This window comes from Salvia hispanica, chromosome 1 (genome assembly GCF_023119035.1).
Source record: "Salvia hispanica cultivar TCC Black 2014 chromosome 1, UniMelb_Shisp_WGS_1.0, whole genome shotgun sequence".
NCBI lineage: Eukaryota > Viridiplantae > Streptophyta > Magnoliopsida > Lamiales > Lamiaceae > Salvia > Salvia hispanica.
This window is the reverse complement of record NC_062965.1, coordinates 9,604,108-9,629,729: the sequence shown is the minus strand read 5'-3', so window position 1 is coordinate 9,629,729 and position 25,622 is coordinate 9,604,108. Positions and strand designations below refer to the sequence as shown.

General features: G+C 36.6%; 1 protein-coding gene across 1 annotated transcript; it reads left to right on the top strand.

Moving 5' to 3' along the window:
- The first annotated feature begins 1,635 nt into the window (after positions 1-1,635).
- Positions 1,636-18,526, top strand: LOC125200630 (suppressor of RPS4-RLD 1-like). Its single transcript, XM_048098314.1, has 23 exons — positions 1,636-1,863; positions 1,976-2,085; positions 3,048-3,667; positions 4,519-4,563; positions 4,682-4,783; positions 4,862-4,942; positions 5,351-5,417; positions 5,911-6,011; positions 6,102-6,209; positions 8,758-8,828; positions 9,858-9,914; positions 10,925-11,033; positions 11,122-11,202; positions 12,386-12,472; positions 13,211-13,417; positions 15,119-15,453; positions 15,644-15,730; positions 15,801-15,900; positions 16,780-16,871; positions 16,981-17,019; positions 17,137-17,227; positions 17,673-17,770; positions 17,860-18,526. The coding sequence occupies exons 1-23, from the start codon at positions 1,742-1,744 to the stop codon at positions 18,146-18,148; spliced, it is 3,099 nt and encodes a 1,032-aa protein (XP_047954271.1). The 5' UTR covers positions 1,636-1,741; the 3' UTR covers positions 18,149-18,526.
- The last annotated feature ends 7,096 nt before the right edge of the window (positions 18,527-25,622 follow it).

Genomic DNA, 25,622 nt, shown 5'->3' with positions numbered 1-25,622 from the left:
ATCATTTTATCATAGTATCATTTTATCATAGTATCATTTTATCCGACAAAACTATCATGTTATGCAGTAAACCTATCATCACAAACAGGAATGTACATACCTACAAATCAGTAATAGTATCATTTTATCATAGTATCATTTTATCATAATATCATTTTATCCGACAAAACTATCATGTTATGCAGTAAACCTAACATTTATAAGCCAAAAGTATCATTTTAACACATAATCGACAATACATAATATAATCAAATAAGAATTTCAGTACATCAGAAACATAAACCAATCAACAACTAATATTAATCTAAAATCAAATTCAATACATGAATATGAACACAATCAATAAGCTAAATAATAGATAATGATTGTTACCTTCGTTATTTGCTACAGATTCCATCGAAGCAAATTTTCACAGCAATTGAAGAGGTAATCAATGAAAATAAGAACGCAAAATTGAAAACATCTTCCCGATCACAATTATGGAAACAAAATCTGAAGACTATGGAAAATGAATCAAATCTGGAGCCTATGGAAACAAAATAAGCGAAAAGTATGGAAACAAAATCGCAGAGAAGAGGAGAGAATCAAATTGAGTGATCTGGATCAAAATGGAAACAAAATCACAGAGAAGATGAGAGAATCGAAAATCGCTGAGAAGAAACCGATGAGAAGAGCGTGAAATCTGGAGTGAATCTGGAGCGAAATTCAAAAATTAAATTAGCGAAATGACATATTTACCCTCTGCGCCTATTTTTATTAAGTAAATCTAAGTTTGAATCTCAACCACAAGATTATAAAATATGTGTGGTCCAGATTTAGTTATAGAGTTATCATGTGATTTGAGAGTTATGATATGATCGCATCTCTATATATATATATATATATATATTAAAATTTTTTAACGTAAAAATAAATTAATTATCTTAAATTGATTCACCCAACCTAATCCGAAACTCTCCATCTCTCACAATATGCTTCCACCCATTGATGTGCCATAGTCTCAACTTTTAATTACTTTTGCAAAAAAGTAACAAGCATCCACATCCCACCGAGCTCCAAATCCCGTCCATCTCATTATTCTCCCTATTTTTTGTGCCATGTCATAACTCACTCAACCATGAACCCCCAAGCTAGACCCTATCAATACCATAAACAATAAATTGGGTTATTCACGACTACTACTAACTATTTTAATCGTAAAATTGAAAACGTTGAACAAGTATAACAATTATAAAAAATTATTGTTTATTTAAAAATTAAAACTTATAAACTCTAAAATTCAAACTTTACAAGTTATAAAAATTCAAAAATTGAAAGGGTTAGGAATGAATGATGTAGAATAAAAATGAAAATATTGTGGAAAGATATTTATAAAGCAAAATTCGATATTTTTTTAAAATAAGACTTCTGGTCCGGCCGGTGCACCCACAACCCCAACAAACCTCCAAACCGGGCCTCAACCAGGTACGACCTTTGATTGCAGCTAAGGCACTGAAAGCGGCTCGGACCCAGCCCAGTCCACCTCCAACACGCTGAGCCCCCGCCCGGAGCACCAGGTGCAGTCTGGTTACCTCCATGCCCCAGGGATGTGGATGCTCTAATTCACTTAAAATTAAGAAAATACTGAAGTAAAATAATTCTCTGTAGCCAATAGAGAAAATCGCCGCTTTCCAAAAATTGCCCCCATCTGCACTTCACTCACACCGCCGTCGATCCATTTTCTCCGGCGATTTCTCCTCCAATGGCGACGGCGAACGCGGAGCGGATTCAGCTCGCGAAGCTCTGCAGCTCCAAGGATTGGTCAAAGGCTATCCGGATTCTCGATTCACTCCTTGCACAGTCATGCGCCATTCAGGATCTTTGGTAATTTGGATTCGTCTTAGCTTCTTTCACATTCGATTTGGATTGTATAGACTTATGAGTTCGTTGCTGATCGTTCAATTTTTGGATTTTGTAACGTGTCGTGAATGTTCAGCAATCGAGCTTTCTGCTATAGCCAATTGGAGTTGCACAAGCACGTGGTCAAGGACTGCAATAAGGCGCTGCAGCTTGATCCTAAGCTTCTCCAAGCGTATATTCTTAAAGGTTGTTGTTTATGTTTACTTGATTGAAGGCTGTTTGTCACAACTAGATTGGAACGTAATGTTATATCTCTTCTGGAAATTGTTCTTCAAATCATACAATTGAAGAATGAAGTCAACGGCCGTATCAGGAATTTGTTGCAGTTATTTAAGTAAATTGAAATGTTCTGCTAATTTACGAGAGTATATAAATTGGTTAGGACTTAGGAGAAAGTGACTTGGAAAAGTTTTAGGGTCATTTAAATGAGCAACTGCAAGACTAATTTCCCTTCTCACCTCTTGTAATAAACTTGTATCATGTCTGGATTTTTTTTATCTCAGTTCATACTTCTGTTTCATAATCTGCTCCTGGTGCCACAGATTTGCTTCTAAAATATTTGCCGGGATAACAAGATGCGACCAATTATTGGCATGTTGTTAATCTCTTGAGATGTAGAACTTTCTAAGCACTTATTTGGTAGTATTTAACATGTGGCTTCTGTTCTGACATGGATTGCTAGGAGTTTTCCCTCCATAAACATCCTTTATTTTTTATTTTTTCAGTTACAAAAAAAAAAAAACCAGTGTTCTGTCATTCAATCATATGTTCATTTTATGAGCTTTCTCAATGTGTGAAGGATATGAAGTTATACACTAATATTTATAGGACATTTTAAGGCCCACTTCTCATAGGAATCCTGTTATCACATATATAGGACTTTTTAAGGCCCACTTCTCATAGGAATCCTGTTATCACATATATTTACATTCCATTGCTAAGTAGATCTCTTGCTGTGAACCTGAGAAATGGGCATATATAACGAGTTCTGGCGCATGTTGAAATCGTTTGATGTGGTTTTGTGAATGCTTCTTGGAACATCAGTTCAAGGCTCTCTTGATTGGTTACCTTATATTATTCCCAAATTTTATGTAAGTTCTAATTGATTTTAATTCTGCTGAAATTAGTCTGATTTAATATTATTGTAGGCCATGCCTTTTCTGCTATGGGAAGGAAAGAAGAAGCTCTTTTAGTTTGGGAACAAGGATACGAGTGTGCTGTTTGTCAGTCTGCTGATTTAAAACAACTTATGGAGCTGGAAGAGCTCATGAGAATTGCTAAGCAAAATGGTTCCATTCAGAACAGTGGTATGGGATCATCTGGGTCATCCTTTTCTGCATCTGAATCTGTTGTTTCCACAAAATTAAACGATGCATCAAACAACCATGGGAAATCCAATGGAAGAATTATGACACCTAGCAGCTCAACTCAACAAGTAGAAGCTCACAAAAACGGATCAAGTCTTAATATCAAAGGAGAGAGTTCTTTTGGCAGTCTATCAAGCACGAAACTTGAAAATCGTCCAATGGAAACCAATGGGATACACAAGAACAAGAAGTCAGTAGGGAAGTCTGCACTGAACAATTCGGCAGAAACCAGCAGTGAATTGATTGATTTTTCTGATATATGTAGTGAGCCATTAAGCTTATCTGAGATACACAATGAATTAATGGATGACGCCAATAGGAGCAAAAAGTTTTGTGTTGCCAGGATATCAAAGAACAAGTCAATTAATGTTGATTTCAGATTATCAAGGGGAATTGCACAGGTAAATTTAATTTCATCTTCTGCCCAGAGATAATGATAATAATGTAAAAATACACTGCTGTCAAAGGCATCCTGGAAGGGCTACAAGCCTCCCTTATTCATCAGTTGGTGCCTTGAATACATAAGTGTGACTTTTAATACTTTTTGAGTTTTTTACGCTGCTTCTTTAATTCTTCATCAGTGTCTAGTTCTGGTTTATAGTTTGTCATTCTATATCTTTAATTTTGCTTTTGGGTCATTTGTTGCTCTCTTACAGCCTAAATGCATATATGTATGCACACATAAGTAGCATCCATGAATGTGTGTAGCTATGGGGTTTGATCAATGGAAGAGGAAGACTACTGAAAACTTGATGTGTTTTACCACAACATACAATAGAAAAAATAGTTGCATCTTTAGGGTCATATATGCAGTATCTCAAGAACAAATTCTTCCTTGGCTTGATGTACTTTCTAAATCAAATTGTATTGTTTCCTTCACTATTGATACTTCAATTTTATCTATAAAGATGATAGCTTTTGAGCACATCATCACGATGACACTTCTGATCAGTGTCCAGATTAAGACATGGAGAAGGTGGACTGGTTATCTCTTATAAGTCACACGGCCCTGCATTGCATATTCTTTCTAACCCCATCTATAAAATTCTCATGTTAACGAAATTATATAGAAAATTAAGGATGTCCTGACTCCTGACAATATCAGGGTACAGAGTTGATCCCTTTTATTTTTGATGCTTAGAATAGAACTTGGGTGCCGTTTCCCCACAAGTCAAAGTTGCTGCTCTGATAATGATTACACCGCAGTTCATATTTAGTGAAGAACTGAAGATGGTGCTCTGTTCTTTTGCAGGTTAATGAAGGAAAGTACGCTCATGCTATATCCATCTTTGACAAGGTTGATATCTGCTCTTCTTTAACCTGTCATCGTAAACTTAGTTTTACTCCACACTATTTGGTTCTAGGGAAGAGAATAAATCATTTGTTCACTTATCAATGTCTTTTGTACGCATCAGATACTACAAGAAGAGCCTGATTACCCTGAGGCCTTAATTGGAAGAGGGACGGCATATGCATTTCAACGAGAACTGCATGCTGCTATTGCTGATTTTACTAAGGTAACACATGAATGAGGTTGAGTCCTTTATGCGAGGTGTATTTATATTTGATTGAAATCTCACGGCTATTTATGATAGGCGATAGAATCAAATCCCTTAGCTGGCGAGGCCTGGAAACGCAGAGGACAAGCTCGAGCAGCCTTGGGAGAATCTGCTAAGGTGCTCATTTCACATCTTGGTTATGCTTTTGTTTATGTTTATCATTTTATGTTGATTATTTTGAGTTTGATTTTGTATTTACATTAGTATTGTTTTGAAAACAAATGCTGTACTTGTTGAAGTTCCTCGTTTGTTCAGCTGGTTTTCTATGCATAAAGTTGTAAATCCTAGATCCCAATATTACCTTCAATACAACTCGTAAACCTATTGACAGATATTTATAAACCTGTAAATGAATATTTTGACTTCAGATTAATGGGTGCATACTCCAAAAATTGGGTAACTTAGTATTGCCGTTGCTGCCCCCTCGAGCAAAGCTTCTTTTTTATGATCATCTATCTGATGTTTGTGTACTATTATGTGTCTGCATCAGTAGATGCTTTGGTCTGATTTTCTTATATTTTTCAGGCAATTGCAGACTTGACTAAAGCGTTGGATTTTGAACCCAATTCTCCAGACATATTGCATGAAAGGGGTACTTGCATTATTATAATATTAAATTTTGTTTTTCACTCTTCAGCTTAATGTTTTTGAGGCACATGCTTAGGGTTTCCAATTATATTCTGATGGCTACTTTCTAGGCTAACTGTGCATGTGTTATAGCTAATTTAATTTGCAAAATGTAGCCATATGACACTATTGCTTGCCAGATGAAACTATCGTTAGTTACTTAGTTAACAGCCAAAGATACCCATCTTTGCCTAACAAGTCTTTCCCTGTTCACTTCAAAGCCATTTGGATGGTTTCTGTAGCTATACCTATGAAAAAAAAAAATACTATTACTATCAGTGTTACAACCCGGTGAAAGCTACATAATTTAAAGATCATTGCAAAAGACATTCTGATTATGGATAAGAGAACATATGCAAGCCCTCAAGAAGAATTTAGAGGTGGATTTGCAGATATAATCTTGTGCAGTACTAACCTTACAGTTTGTAGATATGGTGATATTAGTATAATGTATGCAGGCATTGTGAATTTTAAATTTAAGGATTACAAAGCTGCTGTTGAAGACTTATCAACATGTGTAGAAGCTGATGATCAGAACCAATCAGCTTTGACATATTTGGTGAGCACACAAAATTATTTGTGTTTGGGTAATGGCGTCAATTAACTAGTATCCAAACAATTATGTAGAGTTAAATTGTTGGTGTGACAGGGTTTGGCTCTATCTTCACTGGGTGAATATAAAAGGGCCGAAGAGGCACATACTAAAGCAATCCGAATAGATCAAAATTTCCTTGAGGCTTGGACTCATCTAACTCAGGTAATCCATTAAAACATAGTTCGATAGAAATCTCTTTTTCTTTCTTTGTGCGTGCACACGTGCCTGCGTGTGTGTGTATATACTATATAATCTTGTCCCGCTGGAAGAGTGCTAAAAAGAAGAAAATTTGTCAAGGTTTCTTGTTTTTTAGGTTGTGACCAATGAGTAGGCTGCCATTTTGTATTGTATTTCTTACCATTTTGGTGTCTAGATGTTGGACCTTAATGATGCATGGATCATGGTGCTATCATTATGCAACCTGGGCCTCTATTGTTATAGTTTTGGAACAGAAAGGTAATCTTAGAACTAAACAAAGAAGAATTTGTTGCTTAAAGATTAAAGAAATAGAAATATGTGATTGCAAGTTGCAACTAAAGGACTATTAAGTAGTTGCTAGGTGAATGTTTCCCTATGTTGCTTTTATAGGACACTATATCTCTCTCTTTGTAAGTGCATTCTCTGCAACTATTTTGACTCACAACATGTATAGGCTAATGTAATATGCTGTAAATTATTTTAAAAGTTTACACTGTCTCTATCTGTTTCGTATACAACATGTCACGGTGCGATTTTGCTAAGGATAGCTATGCTGGGAACCACGACTAAGGTAGGATTGAGGATTGAAAGGGGCTATGATTTCTTACGAAATACTGATTAACCTTGAACATTCATGAGGACAGACAAATTAAATAGAAATAGAAGGGTTTTAGAAGTTATATACTACCATTTGGTTGAATTGGAGAATGAACCACAGTGTATTTCCTCAAAAGGTGACATTGTTTATTAACTAAAATCCGTCAGTATTTAGAGGCTTGCAGCCGAAAACAAGGCGAGATATATGTATGAAGACATGTGTCTCGTAGAGGTTCTCTGTCATGATTTAAGACTGCTAAAATGCTCCACTAGACACTTCATCATCAACCATTATCTTGAACAGTTGAACCTGATATTTATATATATATGCAGGGCTGAGTACAAAGTACGAGTGAAAACATGTCTAAACTGTAACTATTTTAACATTTAAAAGTAACAAATGGCTGTTCATCTAGAAAGGCACATGTTTATTAAATTCTTTTGTGAGACTAACGTTCAACCGATCAGTTTGAGACTTGGAGTTCTTTTGTAACCTACTGTATCTGAAGCCGGGTGGTTGGAAGGAGGCCTCTTTCACGAGCATGGTGACTGGACAACTTACTCACTAAATCATATCACTAAGTGTATACTTAATCCAGACAGAATAGGTACCCGCTCAGGATCCGGATTTTGTTATGCATATTTGGAAAAACCAATGCCGATAGACATCATACATAAATCTCAAAAGTTTAGGCAAGAAACGTGAAAGGATTTTCAGTTCAAGGGCCTTTGAAAAGAAATTTGTTAAAATGTAATGACCAACTTGTTTACTTCGTATGTAAACCCACTTGAATTAAAAGTCCTCTCTTACGGGTGCACAGAATCTTTTCCATTGCTCGCCTTTCCAGCTTGAGTTTATCATGAAACTAAAAGATGGAAAAATCTTATTGAAAGCTTCAAAAGTATTTGCAATTTTAATTTTAAGGGAATTTGTATTTTCTAGCTTCAGATTTTCACTGGTAACTCTACCTCTTTATGTTAACAATTTAGAAGACTGATCACTGGAAATGCTTCCATTTAGTGATCCATAGGTTAGTTTTCCCATTAATTGATTTTAAAACTCAAAAGTTGATTTTCAATGTGCGCAGCAATCAGTTTCAAACAAACTGCAGTTTTTTCTCAGGAATTAGGAGGCGTGGATTCTACTGTTAGAAAGCTACAGTAGTCTAGTTTAAGCCCTTCCAAGTGGTGACCAAATCCGTTTACCGAAATAGGAGATATTCCATTTAAATTGAAGGGTGGTGAAACAGCTTATCTGTATTTTTAGTATTAGTGACAATTGTACTCGACCACAATTTAAGATATGAGTCATATGACTGCTTGACTTTCTCCAACTTGTCCTATTTATGATCTTCCTAGAAGATCATTGTACTTTTCTTCCTGACTGTTATTAGTACGATACCAAGTTGATAAGCTTATCAAAAAGCAGGATTTATGTTTATCGATTCCTACGCGGTAGACTATGTAATGGTACCCAGACACCCCCACTTGTTTCACTCTTCTAAGATATTGAATTAAAGTTTTGAGCTCATTATCAGTAAACTCTGGGTGCTAATGTTATTGTTAAGTTACCCATGGTTGTCAATTATTGCTTTTTAAATTAGTGTAGTTGGGATTTTTTATTAATTCATGCGTAAATTTGTATATTAGGAAAAGGCAATATACAGTAAGGTTTTTTGTCTTGTTTTTTCCCTTAGTTTATAATGCACCATTAATGTGGTTTGTAAATGAACCTACTGTGTACTTGGATAGCATAGATAGGCTATCAGTGATTGATTTTATTTTGATTGGTTTGTCCTGAGAATATCTGATTCTCTGTGAAGTTACGTAAGCCTCTGTGCTGGATTATTTACAAGTTGTCAATGTTACATTGTTAATTTACAAGAATTATGGATAATGATTGGTCTTTTGACAGTTCTATCAAGACATGGCAAATTCAGAAAAGGCTTTACGATGCATTCATGAGATTCTTAAAATTGATGAAAGGTTCGAATAAGCTACACTTCTGTCTGATATGATCAATTAATATTATGTCACAGACTCACATGTGGACAATTGGTGACTTACAAGTGATGAATCTTAGTAATTATTCTTTTAAATGCTCGTTGGATTTACTTTGTTACCAGATTTATTTGTTTACCCAGTAGGATATAGCTCATATTTTTCCTTGAACGCAACTTGGGAAGGTATGAAGGAGTTGTTTGGCCTACACGTCTTTTCATGCTGGCTGTCTGGGGTCTGGGGACACAATCTTGATTATGCATTCTTTTGTTTCTTCATGTAACCTTTACTTGGAAGAAGTTTATGGGACCTAAGTACCTAATGTTTCGTAGTCGTTGCCCATGTAGTCATCTAAAGAAGTTTGTGTGTAAATCCCTCTTCAAGTTTCTTATGCAGAGTCTAGATATGAACTCCTTATATTGGTTTTTGTCATGCTAATTACTCACACATCAATCAAAGGTCACATGGATTGCCTAATGAATATTCAGTCTGGTCACTACATGTATAAAAAAAGTATCTTAGTAATTACTCCCTCCGTCCACGAAAATTTGTCCCAGTTTTCCATTTCCGTCCGTCCCCCAAAATTTGTCCCATTTCACTTTTACCATTTTTGGTAGTGGACCCCATATTCCACTAACTCATTCATACTCACATTTTATTATAAAACTAATACTTTAAAAGTAGGACCCACAATCCACTAACTTTTTCAACTCACTTTCCATTATATTTCTTAAAACCCGTGTCCAGTCAAACCGGGACGAATTTTCGTGGACGGAGGGAGTATCATTTTCCATGACCATGAAACTGGTTAATAAGATATTTAATTGTATGAGAACTAACAGATTTTGAATATTTATCTTCAATATAGCCTTAAATATGTGGTCTAGAGTCTAGAGTTATTTACATCCCTAATAGAGTTGGTTTACATTGAGGTTTTAAGGTGTTTGTGGCTCTACATACCTGCATATCATACTGAAGAGGTAGTTAAAATTTTTGATTTCAACTGCTGCTCAGGTTTGCCAAAGCATACCACCTGCACGGGCTTCTTCTCCATGGAATGGGAGAACACAGGTAACATTCTAAAGTTAATATGGTTGTGTCTGATACTTGGCTGGATATGCTAGCTATTGTTATGTATTATAAAGTAAGGTTTGAATTATAAGATACTGCATAAAATTTGATACTCCCTCCGTCTCATAAAAATAGGGACTTTGGGGACTTTGGTGAAGTAGGAGAGATGTAGAAGGAAAAAGTGATTGAAATATAATTCGTGTAGAATGAGGCCCACTTTATAAGAGAGAAAAGACTTGCCAAAAATAGAAAGGGCTATTCTTGTGGGACGGACCAAAATGGAAAAAGAAGACTATTTTATGGGACAAAGGGAGTATTATTCTATGTTGTGGTTTATTTTATGTTATTGTTATATGTTTAAGCTCGGAGCTATACCCAATTTGGTCAGCATATGCTCAGAGATTTCCTTTTGACTTAAATACATAAACCTCAAGATATAAGCATTCTTCCACAACTTTAGCTTTTAGCATTGTAACAACTTTATATTATGTGTATTTTCTTGTGAGCTGTAAGTTTTTCTCCTTAAATTATTTTTACTTTCTGCATTGAAAATTGTATTATGTTACTCTTCCTATGTGTGTGTGTACTACTTATTTTTGTTTTCATCATCATTGTATAGTTATTTGGATTATTTATTTTGAAAATTCAGAGTCTATCTCCTACTGGCATGCTTTGTCTTAATATACTTGTCATGAAAACCATTAGGTTTGACGTGTTTGTTTCATAATTCATACTACCTCTGTGTTACTATTTCCATTTTGGTTCGTTATAGAAACTTTTTATACTTTCTATTTTAGGAAATCTTTTTCTCTCTAATGAGGTGGGAGCCATTCTCCACTAACAATACTTCAATCACTTTTTCTTTCTATCTCTCTCTTACCTTACCAATTATGCATTATAACACGTGCCGTTTCAAAAGTTTATATTTTTCAAAGATGGAAGTAGTATATTAAACTAGATTACTTGAGTTCAGATGAAATTTGATCCACTGTTTAACATGATGATTGTAGGAATGCCATCAAGGAATTATCAACGGGATTGAGTATTGATAGCTCGAATATCGAATGTTTGTATCTAAGAGCTTCTTGCTATCATGCTATAGGAGAATTTAAAGAAGCAGTATGACTTTTCCACTCTATTCTTACTCCATATTCCTTATTATTCCTTCTATCATAATGTTATTCATGGAGTGGATCTTATGATGCAGGTTAAAGATTATGATGCCGCCCTAGATCTTGAATTAGATTCAATGGAAAAATTTATACTCCAGTGCTTAGCCTTCTATCAGGTTATTTATTGTTCAGCACGACTTATTTCTAGTGATTGTCTGACGAATTTCACTTTTCACCTGTCTATTACAGCATTATTGTTGATTTATAATTGTATTCATGTTACAAACAAGTTCAAAGTAATTACAAATGTTATTATCTATGTGATTTCTGTAGTGTTTGGCTTCACCCAGCAAGTCTCTGCTATTTCTAGAGTTGGCTATTCTTTCTGAGTAAGCTGGAGCTCCTAAGAATATCATGTGATCCATGGTTTATTTGACGCATTATCGTACATTGGAGTATATTGTAGGTACCACGAGTTTAGACTGAGGAATTAGGCTACAACTTTGATGAGCGTGATAAGTGTTGTTAGAGAGTGAGGGAATCCTAAGAATTTATTCATAACTTTGCATGTCGCTTGTCTTTGGTCATTTCATTTCATCTTCGGCACAATTTTCGGAAATTAGTTGTTCCAGGGTGCTTAAGAATCTCCAAATAGTACATTTAGCATATAAAAGTGATATATCATCTGAGCAATTGGAAAAGTATATATGCAGAAAGATTCATTTCAGGAGCATGGTGGAATAATGGATACTTGAATCTACATTTGAACACATGATTGGTGATAGGAGTAAAGGCTGACGAACAAGAATATAAACTAGAAAGAAACTCAAAGATTTAAAGAACAGAAACTGGACACCATTAGAATTAATCGAACAAAAGAAACACAAGAAAATAATCCTCACAAGGAGGCCAATCCTCACGCAGGAGGCCACGGTAAAACCGCCCAGAATATTGATCTCTCCAAAGATGATTTCATCGTTGTGGAGACTTATATTTATAGGCTTACAAGTGAGAAAATATAGCACCAAACCTAATCCTAATTTAAATAATAATAAATCCAGATTCCTAACAAACTTAACTTAAATAATAAATCCTAACTAAACCTAACTAAGTATGCATATCCTGCGATATGCATATCTGTATCAATTGGCTTCAAAACAAACAATTTGGAATGTTACTAAGCCGGAATTCCTTGGTCGTATGAGTTGTATCATTCATCTATCTGTTCTTGTTCTCCATATAGACATCATTTTATCCACGATCAATGTTAATCTATTATTGTATCCCAAAACCATGCTTTTAGTGTGAGGAGTGACTGTTCATCATTCTTATTGTTGTGTCTTTAATCTATTGTTGCAGAAAGAAATTGCACTGTACACAGCTTCAAAGTTTAATACTGAGTTTTCATGGTTTGACCTTGATGGTGACATAGATCCCCTCTTTAAGGTAATATTCAATTCTCACATCATCCTGCCTAGGCCGTGGCTATCGCACCAATCATCTGATTGTTCTGTTACCGTATTATGTAGGCACAGGTTAGAAAGTGTATCTGGATTCTTATTATATTTCTGTTTGAGCATGCTATGCAATCAAGCTGAATTATGCTTTGCAACTTATTGACCTTTTTTCATTGAATAAATTTAAATGCTTATGATGTCTTCTACAGTGCTTCTGTTTCTGTGCCATGAGAAACTTGTACATACTTCAGAAGATTAAAGGATACAATTAATTCATATATTTATACATATTGTATGGACATGCCCCTAGATGCATTTATCACTATTGGAAGGCAAGTCACAGTCATGAACGTGCTTTTTGTAAGGTTTTCTGCTGATTTATAATCCAACGTGGCCCGTTTTAGTTGCCAATTAGAATATTTATTTTGGAGCATATATTAGTGTATCACAATTGTGTGCACGGTTGATTCTGATACTTAGTAGATTTCTTTATTGCTGATATTTGAACTTTGAAGTTTAAATAGAATATAGCTGGAAGATATCGGTTTTTGTAGGCGAATAACTATAAGTAATGTGAACTGAAATCGTGTGTTGCTTATTGTATAATTGTGGGATGGGTAAAATTTTGCACAATGTTGAATTTGAAACTAAATTCGGTTTGTTTAACAAGAATTAGCAGGGAATTCTAGCTTATTTATAAATACTCTTTTGCAACATCTTTTCGCAGGAGTATTGGTGTAAAAGACTGCATCCAAAGAATGTATGTGAAAAGGTCTATAGGCAACCTCCTCTGCGAGATTCTATGAGAAAGGGAAAGCTGAAAAAGCAAGAATTTACACTCACAAAACAGAAGGCAGCCCTTTTACAGGCTGCAGATTCTATAGGCAAGAAGATTCAATACCATTGCCCAGGATTCCTGCCCAACAAACGTCAGGTAATTTTTTTATTAAGATAAGTAGTAGGTACTAGGTATGAAGTAGCTGATGCTGAGATACAAATATTAGCACTATGGAATATGCCGCCTTTCCATTTCTGAAGCATATTTCTATTATGTTTTGAGCTGAACTGCAGCAAGAAGTTTACTTCTTCTACTCCCGTTTCTCCAGTGCACTTTATAAATTCTTCTGACAACTCATTTTTCTTGACAAGCGATTTATGGCCAAGTGATACTATTCTGCAAAATTTGTTCTAGACTCCTAGGTGTTTTTATAATGTTATACTTGAGGTTCTTTCCAAACTGAATAATGACAGAAAACATGTAGAAGAAAGACAATAAATAAAATTGAAACTTGACATTTTTCATTGTTGAAATTTCTGCTTTAAGTGTTCAACTTTTCACCAAATGATAGTAGATATTTTTTCATGTAGCAAACCTTCTTGAAGGGGCTTGCTCTACCTAATGAGATGCCAGAGGTTGAATTTTAGTTTGGTTTTGGTGAACTTTATAAGACCGGGACTGGTCTTACCAAGTAGTTAGTTTTATTGCATTTCTGAAGAAATGGGATTCTTTTGAAACAGATCCTACATTCAGATATGTCCACATTGCATTTATGTTGGTTTTCTTATGGAATTAAACCTATATTCAGCTATTGTGTGATACGGGTAGCGGTTGGAAAGTATACAGGTGCAGGAATAGGGAAGTCGTTTGGCCAAGTGAGCGCCAGCAAAACAACCCCACAGATCGCTGACTTGGTTAGTTGTTCATGCTAACCAATGGAGAAGATTTGGGAGAGAAAATCGGCAGTCTTGTTAGGTTGTTATTTCAGTTTCATTGCTTCTATTTTTGCTGCATTAGTCGCCTCCTATTACTGATTTCCCAAGATGATTTCTATCGCCTAGGTTCCTCACTATATATAGCGACTAATGCAGCAAAAATAGAAGCAATGAAACTGAAATAACAACCTAATAAGACTTCCAATTTTCTCTCCAAATCTTCTCCATCGGTTAGCATGAACAACTTACCAAGTCAGCCGAGATCTGTGGGGTTGTTCTGCAGGCACTTACTTGGCCAAACGACTTCCCTATTCCCGCGCCTGTATACTTTCCAACCACCACCCATATTTGTGTTAGAGATACTTGTAATTAACATGTCATTAAAAAAAAAAAAAAATTAACATGTCATTAAAAGCTTAGTATTAGCATGCTATTGTGCTAATATTATGTCCAGCTTTATCTTTATTTCTTGACTAGTATTTTATTTCAAGACATCATTCTCTTATATTTGTAGCCCTTTAATTAGTGGATTGTTGAACGTGTGACAAATCAATTATTTGAAGCATAGGATTGACTTTCAAATTTAGTTTTCCTAAATGTATTAAATTTTGAAATGAGTTGGTTAGTTTGGAGAACAATTTGATGCCAAAACATTAAATATTTTAGTAAGAGATATCTGAAAATATTCAATTTAGCTATTTCTATCTTCAGTAGTAAATGACAGTTCTCATGCTGATATAGCCAACAAGCAGATAACCGTGAGTTAGCATTGGCAAATGTAGATTGTGTTAACTAGCACACATTGAGTTAGTTCAAAACTTTTCTCCTCAAATGGTTCTTTGCTTTTCTTGCCCTCTTACTATTTGCTACTCTACTGTTGGGTTTTGCACCAACTGATAATCTTTATCCAAACATGAATCAGTACCGAATGGCGGGACTTGCTGCTTTAGAGATCGCACAGAAAGTTGTCAGAGTTTGGCGCTCTATACAAACTGATTGGAAGCATTCAAATAAAGGTTCTCTTAAACATGGAAAGAAAGTGAGGAGAAAAGAAGAACTTATCCCTACTAGTCATAACAGAGGTGGTGCTGGTTGCAGCACTAGCAGTTTTTTTGAATCATCAACTACCAGTAATGTAGCAGAAGATAGACCATTCAGGCGTCCTTCATTGCCATGGCATGGTGTTTATTCAATAGCTGTCAAATGGAGACAAATATCTGAACCATGTGATCCAGTTGTTTGGATTAACAAACTGAGGTATTCCGTTTCAGTTCATCTACTTGAGATTTATGAGAGAAAAGAGTTGGCATTACGGCCATCTGCACCATGCAGAATGTATTGTTTTAATTTTGAGTAGATAGGGAAACAATATTTATTTAAACTATGGGGATCAATGGTGCTGTGAATTTAAGCTTAATTTCTTGTGCGGCTTTTTTTGGTTGTCTAGTGAGGAATTTAATTCTGGATTTGGATCCGAAACTCCTCTTGTTCTTGGGCAAGCAAAAGTGGTACGCTATTTCCCAAAATTTGACAGGTAATTTTTAATCCCAAACTCCTCTTAGATTCAATAGAGAGGAAATCATTCATTGCTTGTTGGTCTGCAGAGCATTCAGTGTTGCCAAAACATTAATGAAGGAGAATAAGTATGCCCGTGACAAGAAGAACAACCTCATCTATCTCAATGAAGATGGAAAATTGCAAGAAGTAATATTGTTGAACAAGTCAAACGTTAAATCTTCTGCATCTTCACTTTTTTTTGTCTCCTTTCATGGACTCTACTGTTTTTGCAAGATTAGTTACTTTGGTTTACCTTTCTAGACTTCCCATCAATAGAACTATTGTTTGTCAGTTCATTATTCAGTCCACGATAAGTGTTGTGGTGTTTTTGCCATTTTCGTCCATTCCCAGTAAGTGAGGTGTTTCTAATTTGGCACATGATCCCACCCATTCCCTTATATATTTGAACCTCATTCACACTCAATATTTACCAAAAACTCAATACTTAATTACCTAACACAATATCCTTTGTGGGACTCTTTATCCACTGAAAACATATCCGCTCAGTTTATTAAAACCCACGCCCTCCATTCTACAGCACACTTATCGTGATTCGAGTAATATAGTATGCTGCTCAATTTAGGTCGGGATATTATCGATGTACAATTTCTTGATCATGTTACCAGTCCTGTTTCTTCTTAGGTGGAAATATCAAGAGAAAAACCTCTTGTTTTAGAGTGGTATTAGTGTTTTTTCTTTTTAATGAAACTTTACTGGAGTATGGCTGATGAGTTGAGTATGCTGTAGATACCCCCTGTAGGGATACTAATACGTATCTACACTCTACAATCTTGCATCTTGCTACAATCACCTTGTTTTCCCTGGTTCTCCACTGAACTAAACCTAAAAGACATGGACAGTATCAATGCTACAAGATTACTTAATAACATATTTGAGCTAACTTATATTGAATCGCAATCAATGCTCAGTTTGGTTCTTTTTTCAGCTTATGGATATTTCTTTTGTTGTACTTTGTTGGTTTCCTATGTATTATGCTCTGAACTGTGTTGTTCGTTGACACTGCAGATAATGAATGCAGAATCATGCTCGGACCTTTATAAAGCTGTGGGCCAGGATTTCTGGTTGGCTACTTGGTGCCACAGTATGGCAGTTGAGGGGTACTCTTTGTTGAACATTTCTTTTTGCAAACACTTTTTTTTTTGTCTGTTCGATTATAAATGTTGAAGTTTTGTAACACAAACTCCTTTGATCATTTTCTCATTTCAGAAAACAGCTTGAAGGAACTAGGATCTCTTTAACACAAACGTATGCTACATATCCTTCTGGTCCACTTCATATTGATAACTTATCAATTTGTATGGTTACTGTTTTAAACTTATCTTCATCTGTTTATAAATTTTGTTGTTTGTTTGCTCCTATCAGGGATCCAATTGGGTATGATTTTGCTGTCAAAACTCCTTGTACACCTTCAAGGTGGGATGACTTCGAAATGGAAATGGTTTCAGCATGGGAGGTATCTCTTCCATACCACCTAATTCTTCTGTGCTTCTAATATCTCCTGGCTCTATTGAACAGAAATTCTCATCCTGTTCCTGTAATATACTCCATCTGTCCCTATGTAGTTGAGACATTTCATTTGGGTACTGAGATTAAGGAAAAAGTGTTTAGTTAGTTAAGTGGAGTGAGAATAAAGTAGGACAGAGAATAAAATAAAGAAATGAATAGAGAATAAAATAAATAATTGAAGAGAGTAAAAAAGGAGAGAAAATAAAGGAGCAGAGCTTATGTGTTGTTTTTTTGCCATAAAAGGAAATGAATCAACTATAGTGGGACAACCCAAAAAGGAATACGACTCAACTATAGTGGGATGGAGGACATATGAAACTGATCAAAAAAATGGAATAGATGCATCATCTTTTCTTGTAGCCTAGATTGTCAAAAGCAACTGGATTTTGCAGGCACTCTGTGATGCTTATTGTGGTGAAAATTATGGGTCAACCGATTTTGATGTGCTCGAGAATGTGAGAGGGGCAATTTTAAGGATGACTTATTACTGGTGAGAATATGTTTGGAGTGCCATAACATGCGCACATTGCACTTAGTGACGTTTCACTTATATGATTAGTGCTCAACTGCTACTTGCAGGTATAATTTTATGCCGTTATCAAGAGGCAGTGCTGTAATTGGATTGGTTGTGTTGCTTGGGCTGTTTATGGCCGCCAACATTGAATTCACTGGTACCATTCCAGAGGGCGTTCAGGTGGACTGGGATGCAATTCTAGAACGCGACCCTAACTCGTTTATATCTTGCGTGAAAAGCTGGCTGTATCCTTCCCTCAAGATCAGCACGTCGTGGAAAGGGTACCCTGATGTAGCCTCAACTCTTGAAACAACAGGACTAGTTGTTGCGGCGTTGAGCACCTACTCTGATTGAGAAACTCATCTACAAGATATGAGTGAGTTTTTAGGTTTGACTCGGACGCTGCAGGTTTATATTTTATGATGGACCAGTTTATGTGGCGTTCGCATTTTATGAAGTGTTTTTGTTAGGTTTATTGTTGTGCAATCTAATACTACTTATTAATCTTAGATTAATTAACCTCGTATAATGTTTGGTTTGCCAGTGTTATTTAACTCTTGAGGTTGTTAGGGAAACTCTGTTAACTGCCTGCCTCTGGTCAGTTTTAGTATCAGTATTCAACGTTAGTGGTTCACACGACAAAAGTGACTTGTACCCTGAGCCTTTTGATCGGAGGATTTACGTCTTACTGATTGAACTATATTTTGTCATCATATAATTTTTTTACTTTAATTTGGTTATGCTCTAGTATCTTGTATTTTTCATGTTGCACGATGGTGAATATGTTCCGAATTCTATATTTGGTAGTCACAGCTCAAAAGTTGGGCTTGGATCCTCTGCTGTGCCAAAGGGTACAGCAGGATATGCAGTGCTGACAACGCAGTTCTCAACTCTTGCAAATAATGATAATTGTGGTTATTGTCTGTGGAGGGTTGTGGATTGATTACACGTACGAGGGTGGAGAATGAGAGTTTATGATGCCTATACTATACACGTGTTTTTGTCAAGCTAAGGCTGAATTGCATATAATGATGCATATGAGATTATGAGTACATGTAAAATGGATCGTCAACTGCTAACTAATTATTATCGTGATTAACTGCTAATTAATTATTTTAAAGTAAGATTAATTTTTGATCATTAAATTAAAAAATCAACTGCTAACTAATTATTTTAAAGTAAGATTAATTTTTGATCATTAAATTAAAAAATCTAGTGGTTGAAATAATAATTAAAATAATGATTAGTGAATTATATTTTAAATTTAAATATTTAATAAATAAATTTAAAGGGTATTATAATTAAAATTACTACTATCTCTCTTCTAAACCATCTCAAAATGTTAAATTACGTTGCTATTTTGATTTCAATTATTTTCTGTAAAAAATACATCAAATTATAGGTAATTTTATAAGGATTCTAACGAGATCTCAATTGCATATGTTCTGATGACGTTTAGATGATGAAATTTGATGAGCAATTTTTATTTCATTTTTCGTATATGTTGATCAAGTTTGAAGGTCGTGCGTTGCAATGGTTTCAGAATTGGTTGAAGTATCAGGAGAATGCGATGGCTACTCCTTAGATTTGGTTTCTTCAAGCATTGGAGGGTCCCTTTAGGGATCATCTCGGGGATCCCATGACTGAATTGCTCTCGCTTAAACAAATAGGTTCGTTATCCGATTATCATGATCGTTTTGAGCTTTTGTTGGGTCGTGTAACACTCTCTGAATCTTACGCAATTAGTCATTTTATCAATAGATTGCGACCCTATGTACATAAGGCTGTTCGGTTGTTTATGCCCCAAACTCTAGTTCATGCTTTATGCCTTGGTTAGACTTCAGGAGATGTCTAGTCCACCAAGGGAGGGTTTCTCTCAAACTCAAAGTCTAGGAGGCTAACAACAGATACCAAGGTCCTAAGCAATTCTACGGTGAACAACTCACCTCTGCTTCCCACACCCACTATGCCCATTATGAAGAGTCGTAGATTCTTGACTCCTGCGGAAATGGCTGAGAAGAAGGCAAAAGGGCTTTGTTATGGTTGTAATGAGAAGTTTGAGAGGGGATATAATTGTGGGAGAAAGTAGTTATATCTTCTAGAAGTGGAGGATGGGCCTAGGGAATTTGTGGATGAGGAGGATGCTGTGAATGAACCTACTGAGGATGATAATCCTCTGATTTCAATCCACGCTATTAGTGGTTCGACTAAAAAACGATTTAGTACTATAAGAGTAACTGGGAGAGTGGGAAGGAAGGCACTCCATATTCTCATTGATTCGGGAAGTACTCACAACTTTTTGGATATACAGTTAGCTAAGAAATTGGGGCTGCAGCTTACTCGGGTTAAGTCTGTAATGGTGGATGTAGCGGATGGTAATAGATTAGAATGTGATGCTATGTGTAAAGGGCTGAAATGGATGCTGAGGGGATCCACATTTACTACTGATGTTCTATAGTTGCCATTGGGAAATTGTGACATGGTGTTGGAAATTCAATGGCTGGAAACACTTGGTGTTATACAATGAGATTTTATCCACCATGGATTTCATGCCTGATGGAAGGAGATATGTATTGCATGGGGGACAAAAGGAGCTGCATATTTTCTATTGTGTTTGACAAAGAAATAGAGAAAATTCTCACTCATTGCAATGGATTGTAGCTTTGTAGCATTCAAGTGACTGAGGCAGGAAAGTCTGAGCTATTAACTATGGAAAATGCTGCGGAGGAGTAGGGTGAGATCCTGAGTGTATACAAGCCCTTTTGACAGAACAAGCAGCTGTTTTCTCTGAACCTACAACACTTCCACTTATGAGATCTCATAATCACCAAATTGTGCTTACTCATAGGGCGACTCCAGTCAACTCCGGACCCTATAGACATTCGGCTTTACAGAAAAATATCATTGAAAAGCAGGTGGCTGACTTATTACAACAGGGCTTTATTCAACCTAGTACCAGCCCTTTCTCTTCTCCTATGGTGCTTGTGAAAAAGAAGGATGGGTCGTGGAGGATGTGTTTTGACTATAGGAGGTTAAATAAGCTCACAGTGAAGGACAAGTACCCCATTGCATTGATAGAGGAATTTCTAGAGGAACTACATGCGGCTGATGTGTTTTCTAGAATTTATTTGAGAGCCAGTTATCACCAAATCAGAATGAAGATTGAGGACATTCCAAAAACTGCTTTTAGAACTCATGATGAACACTATGAGTTTGTGGTTATGCCTTTTGGGCTCACCAATGCCCCGACCACATTCCAAAGTTTGATGAATGATATCTTTAGACCCTTCCTAAGAAAATACGTTTTGGTATTCTTTGATGATATATTGGTTTACAGTGATGATCTTGATGCTCACTTACTTCATTTTAGACAAGTTTTGAGAAGTTGAAGGAGCATTCTTTGTTTGCAAAAAGCAACAAGTGTGATTTTGCTAAGCCGATGGTGGAGTACTTGGGCCATATTATATCCAAAGAAGGGGTAGCATCTGATCCTCAGAAATTGATTAGTAGATTTATTCGAAATTATGGTGATTTTTGGGACTCATGGGCTATTATAGAAGATTTATTCGAAATTATGGTGTGATTAGTAGGCCTCTGACTGATTTACTTAAAAAGGATGCATTTCAGTGGAATGCATCTGATAAGGATTTTTTGGAGCTCAAACATGCCATGATTCTTCCCTTGTTATGGCTCTTCCAGACTTTACATTGCCCTTTTGCATTGAAACTGGTGCTTCGAGTTACGGTATTGGTGTTGTGCTGATGCAACAAGGACATCCTTTGGCCTTTATCAACAAATCTCTCTCCCCTAGCATAAACATTTATCCGTATATGACAAAGAGTTCTTGGCTATTATATTTGCTGTTATTGTGGAGCCATTATGTTGGGCATCAAACCTTTGAAGATCGCACTGATCATAAGACACTTGCTCATTTGATGAAGGAGAAACTTACCACCTTGGGCCAACTTAGTTGGTTATCTGATGGCTTTTAATTTTGAGATCACTTATAAAAAAAAGGTGCTGAAAATGTGGTGGCTGATGCCCTCTATAGAGTTCTTTCTTCTGAAATATTTTGTATGGATATTACTTCTGTTTCTACAGATTTGTACCCCCTCATAGCAGCTACTTGGACTTCTGATACTCAGCTGCAAGACCTGATACTGAATCTACAACGTGATCCTCTCACACCCTCTAACTTTTCTTGGATAGGTGGCCAACTGCGGAGGAAAGACAATTTGGTTATAAGAATTGATGCGGCTTTAAAAGCACATATCATTCATCTATTTCATGACACAAGTACGAGGGTCGCTCTGGTATTTTAGCTACTTACAAACGGTTGTCTGTTCTTTTTTATTGGCCAAACATGGAAAAACACATCCGACTTTATATACGGGAATATGATATTTGCCAAAGGTTCAAGTATGATAATGCTGCTTACCATGGGTTGCTGCAACCGCTCCCTATTCCAAAAGAGGCGTGGTCACAAGTGAGCCTTGATTTCATTGAAGGGCTCCCCTGATCTCAAGGGAAATCTACTATTCTAGTTGTCGTAGACAGACTCACCAAGTATGCTCACTTCATGAATGAGTCTTGCTAATCCTTACACCGCCCTTTCGGTTGCTCAAGCTTTCCTTGATTATGTTTTTAAACTTAAAGGGCTTCCTTTGGTCCTCATCAGTGATCGGGATAAGGTATTCACGAGAAACTTTTGGTCCGACTTCTTCAAGCTCCAAGGGGTCGTGCTGCACATGTCCACAGCCTACCACCCCCAATCGGATGGCCAAATAGAGGTAGTTAATCATTGCTTGGAAACTTATTTGTGTTGTATGTGTGGGGATCAACTAATGGAATGGAGTAAGTGGCTGAATTCTGAGTTCAACACCTCTTCCCATCCTGCTTTCGAAACAACCCCGTTTGAAGCTCTATATGGTTATTCCCCTCCTGTTCATATTCCCTATTTCAAAGGGGAATCTGCTTTGCATAATGTGGACACAAGCTTGGTTACTAGAGATGCGATGATGGAGGTGCCGAAGCATCATTTGGGCCGTGCTCAACGTCGAATGAAGCACCAACACGATAAACATCTTTCAAAGAGGACGTTTTCCTTAGGCGATTGGGTGTATTTGAATCTCCACCATATCAGCAAGATAGACAATTCCAGAAATTGAGCCCCCGCTATTTTGGTCCTTTCAAAATGCTGGATAAGTTTGATGAGGTAGCTTACAAACTTCAGCTGCCCTCTGACTGCAAAATCCATCCCGTTTTTCATGTTTCACAATTGAAAAAGAAGCTGGGGTCTGTGGATCACTTATATGGAACACTACCTATGGTAGGGAATTCGACCTTCTTGGAACCAGTCCAAATTTTGAATGTCGTTTGGTCAAGCGCGACAACCGACCGACTACACAGGTCTTGGTTCATTGGTCCAATTCATTTCCGGAAGATGCCACTTGGGAGTACTTGCATTATCTTCTTGAGCGGTTTCCGCATTTTAAACCTGGAGGACAACGTTTATTTGAAGGGGGAGAGATTTGATACCTGAAAGATGCTATCAATAAGCGCATACGATGAAGTAGCTTAAATAAGGTGTGCATGGATGCATGTACACGTGGAATATTAGAGGATTAAATCACCATGAGCGCGAAGTAGAGGATTACGGAATCAAGTTAGTTAGAATGTTGCCATTAGTTTGTTTTTTCGTACGTGTATGCAAGCTATATGAGTGTGGTTGTAGAATGTATTGAATCATTATGATGAATTAATGCAAACTCCTTCTCGCTCTATTCCGTCATCTTCTCATACTAGTTCCTTTCGTGTAGGTACGATTCCGGTCACCATTCCCGTTGTTAGGGACCCCAATTTCGTACCAGTCTATAACTTGGAGGAGACAATGGTTCTGACTAGCTAGGTGCTGGGTCGATATCTCTGAGGACCCGATCTTCGCGAACAACCGAACGGTCAACAAATTCTGGGGCCGGTCTTGGAGAAGTACCACTAGTGAAGCCCAAGAGGGGAAATGAGCACAGCCTAGACAACCTCCACAAGCATTGGAGCCGAGTTCAAACAAATGTATCCTAATTTGCCGCAAAGGACGTGGGGTGGTGCAGTGAAGTCTGGAAGACCACAACAAAGACATAAAGACGTATTCCAATGACGATATGCGTCATGAGTTTAAGTACGACGACGTCTTCCTCTCGTGAAGGATTTACCGAATTTTCAACCGAGTTATGAAGCTAGCGACCCAAAGGGAGGATCAAGGTCAGTATCATTGGCAGCTACACCAACAGCGGTGGTGATGCCTTCGACTTAAACACTCCTATGAAGGAGTGTTTTGGCACACACATGCCAACAGAAAGTCGTCCCATGGGGATCGAGCCACATATAGCGTTGCAGGCCGAAGTCCACATCTATGGGCTGATCAATGCATCGTTGTTGAAGACGTTGCTGGCCACCATGACCAAGTTCTAGGAGACTCGAGATGAGGGTGTGGAGAAAAGGAAATGATTGACAACCTTCCCACATAATTGAGATGCAATTGATGTGCATTTTTTCTTTATTCTACTAGGTTAGTTCCGAAGGATTAATATTTTTCCTTTGTACGTTTTTTTAATACTTAGTACCTCGTACTCTCTCCGTTTTTTAAAAATAGCAACTCTTTCCATTTTAGTCCGTTCTTTAAAAATATCAACTTCCTAACTTTCTATTTTAGGAAATCTTTACACCCCTATACATCAATTTATTTACCACTTATACCACTACAATTAACAACTTAAAGTGGATCCCAAGATCCACTAACGTTAATTGCATTACTTTTTTTTCCTCTCTCTCTTACTTTACCAATTTTTCTCCCTCTCTCTTACTTTACCAAATTGTGCATTAAAACCCGTGCCGTTTCAAACCTCCCTATTTTTAGAAAACGGAGGGAGTATGTTTTAGCATTGTGTTAATTTATGTTATTTTCCTATTTTTAACTTTTTAAATAAATGTTAAAAATGGTGAAAAAGTTGTAGCAGATTCTGGGGTTGGCTGTGACTGAAATTGAATATGATGTTGGCGTGACAGTTAAAATATGGGTTGTGACAGATTTGGAACTAATTTTTAGTCCAGTACTATGGATGCTCTACATGCTTTATTAATCTATTTCTGTTTTTCTTTAAAATTTTGCATATCAAATCAATCCCTTTCTAGGTATGGCAACTTTTGTTCGTGGATGGGCAGCGTGGCATGATTTTTGGGATGGTTTCGACAGGATGTTGCCATCCATAACTACATGAACGAAAGAGACTATTGATGCGCCCATACAAGAATCCTGAACGTGGATCGTTGGAGGTAAAAATGGAGTCTAATATAAGCTACACGGCGATCAAGCTCCATTTGTGTTGAAAAGTGACCCTTTTATACAAATAAGATCACTGGGATTTACTAGGTGTATGCTACAATTTGTTATGTTTTTTGACAAAACTTAGATAATTTAACATACACCAATATTGTTTTTTGAAACAACATTTCCACATGGCCATCTTGGAAGCATATGCCCGGCAATCCAAGTATGAAATTATTTAGGTATGAGCTTTGAATTTGAGGGAATGTATAGGGTTGATTGTTGTAAACCAAGAAATTAATAGATTTCTTTGAAATTAGTTTTGTTTGGAAGTTTCCCAAAATGCTTGTCATAGGTTCTTCTGTCCATCAGAACAGCAGGGTTGAAGAGATGCTAAAAATGAAGCTAGATTTTGCCTTCTTTTCAAAGTATAAACCTTGCTTGTTTTTGTTTATTCAATTGATACATTGCAAAATGATACTAACAATTGACACCTGCAACAGTATG

Bases quoted from the DNA above. Each gene is read 5' to 3' on its own strand.
- LOC125200630 (XM_048098314.1), top strand. From the start codon at position 1,742: ATGGCGACGGCGAACGCGGAGCGGATTCAGCTCGCGAAGCTCTGCAGC. The intron at 4,784-4,861 runs GTAACACATGAA...TATTTATGATAG, and splicing joins CTATTGCTGATTTTACTAAG to GCGATAGAATCAAATCCCTT. The intron at 11,034-11,121 runs GTATGACTTTTC...CTTATGATGCAG, and splicing joins TAGGAGAATTTAAAGAAGCA to GTTAAAGATTATGATGCCGC.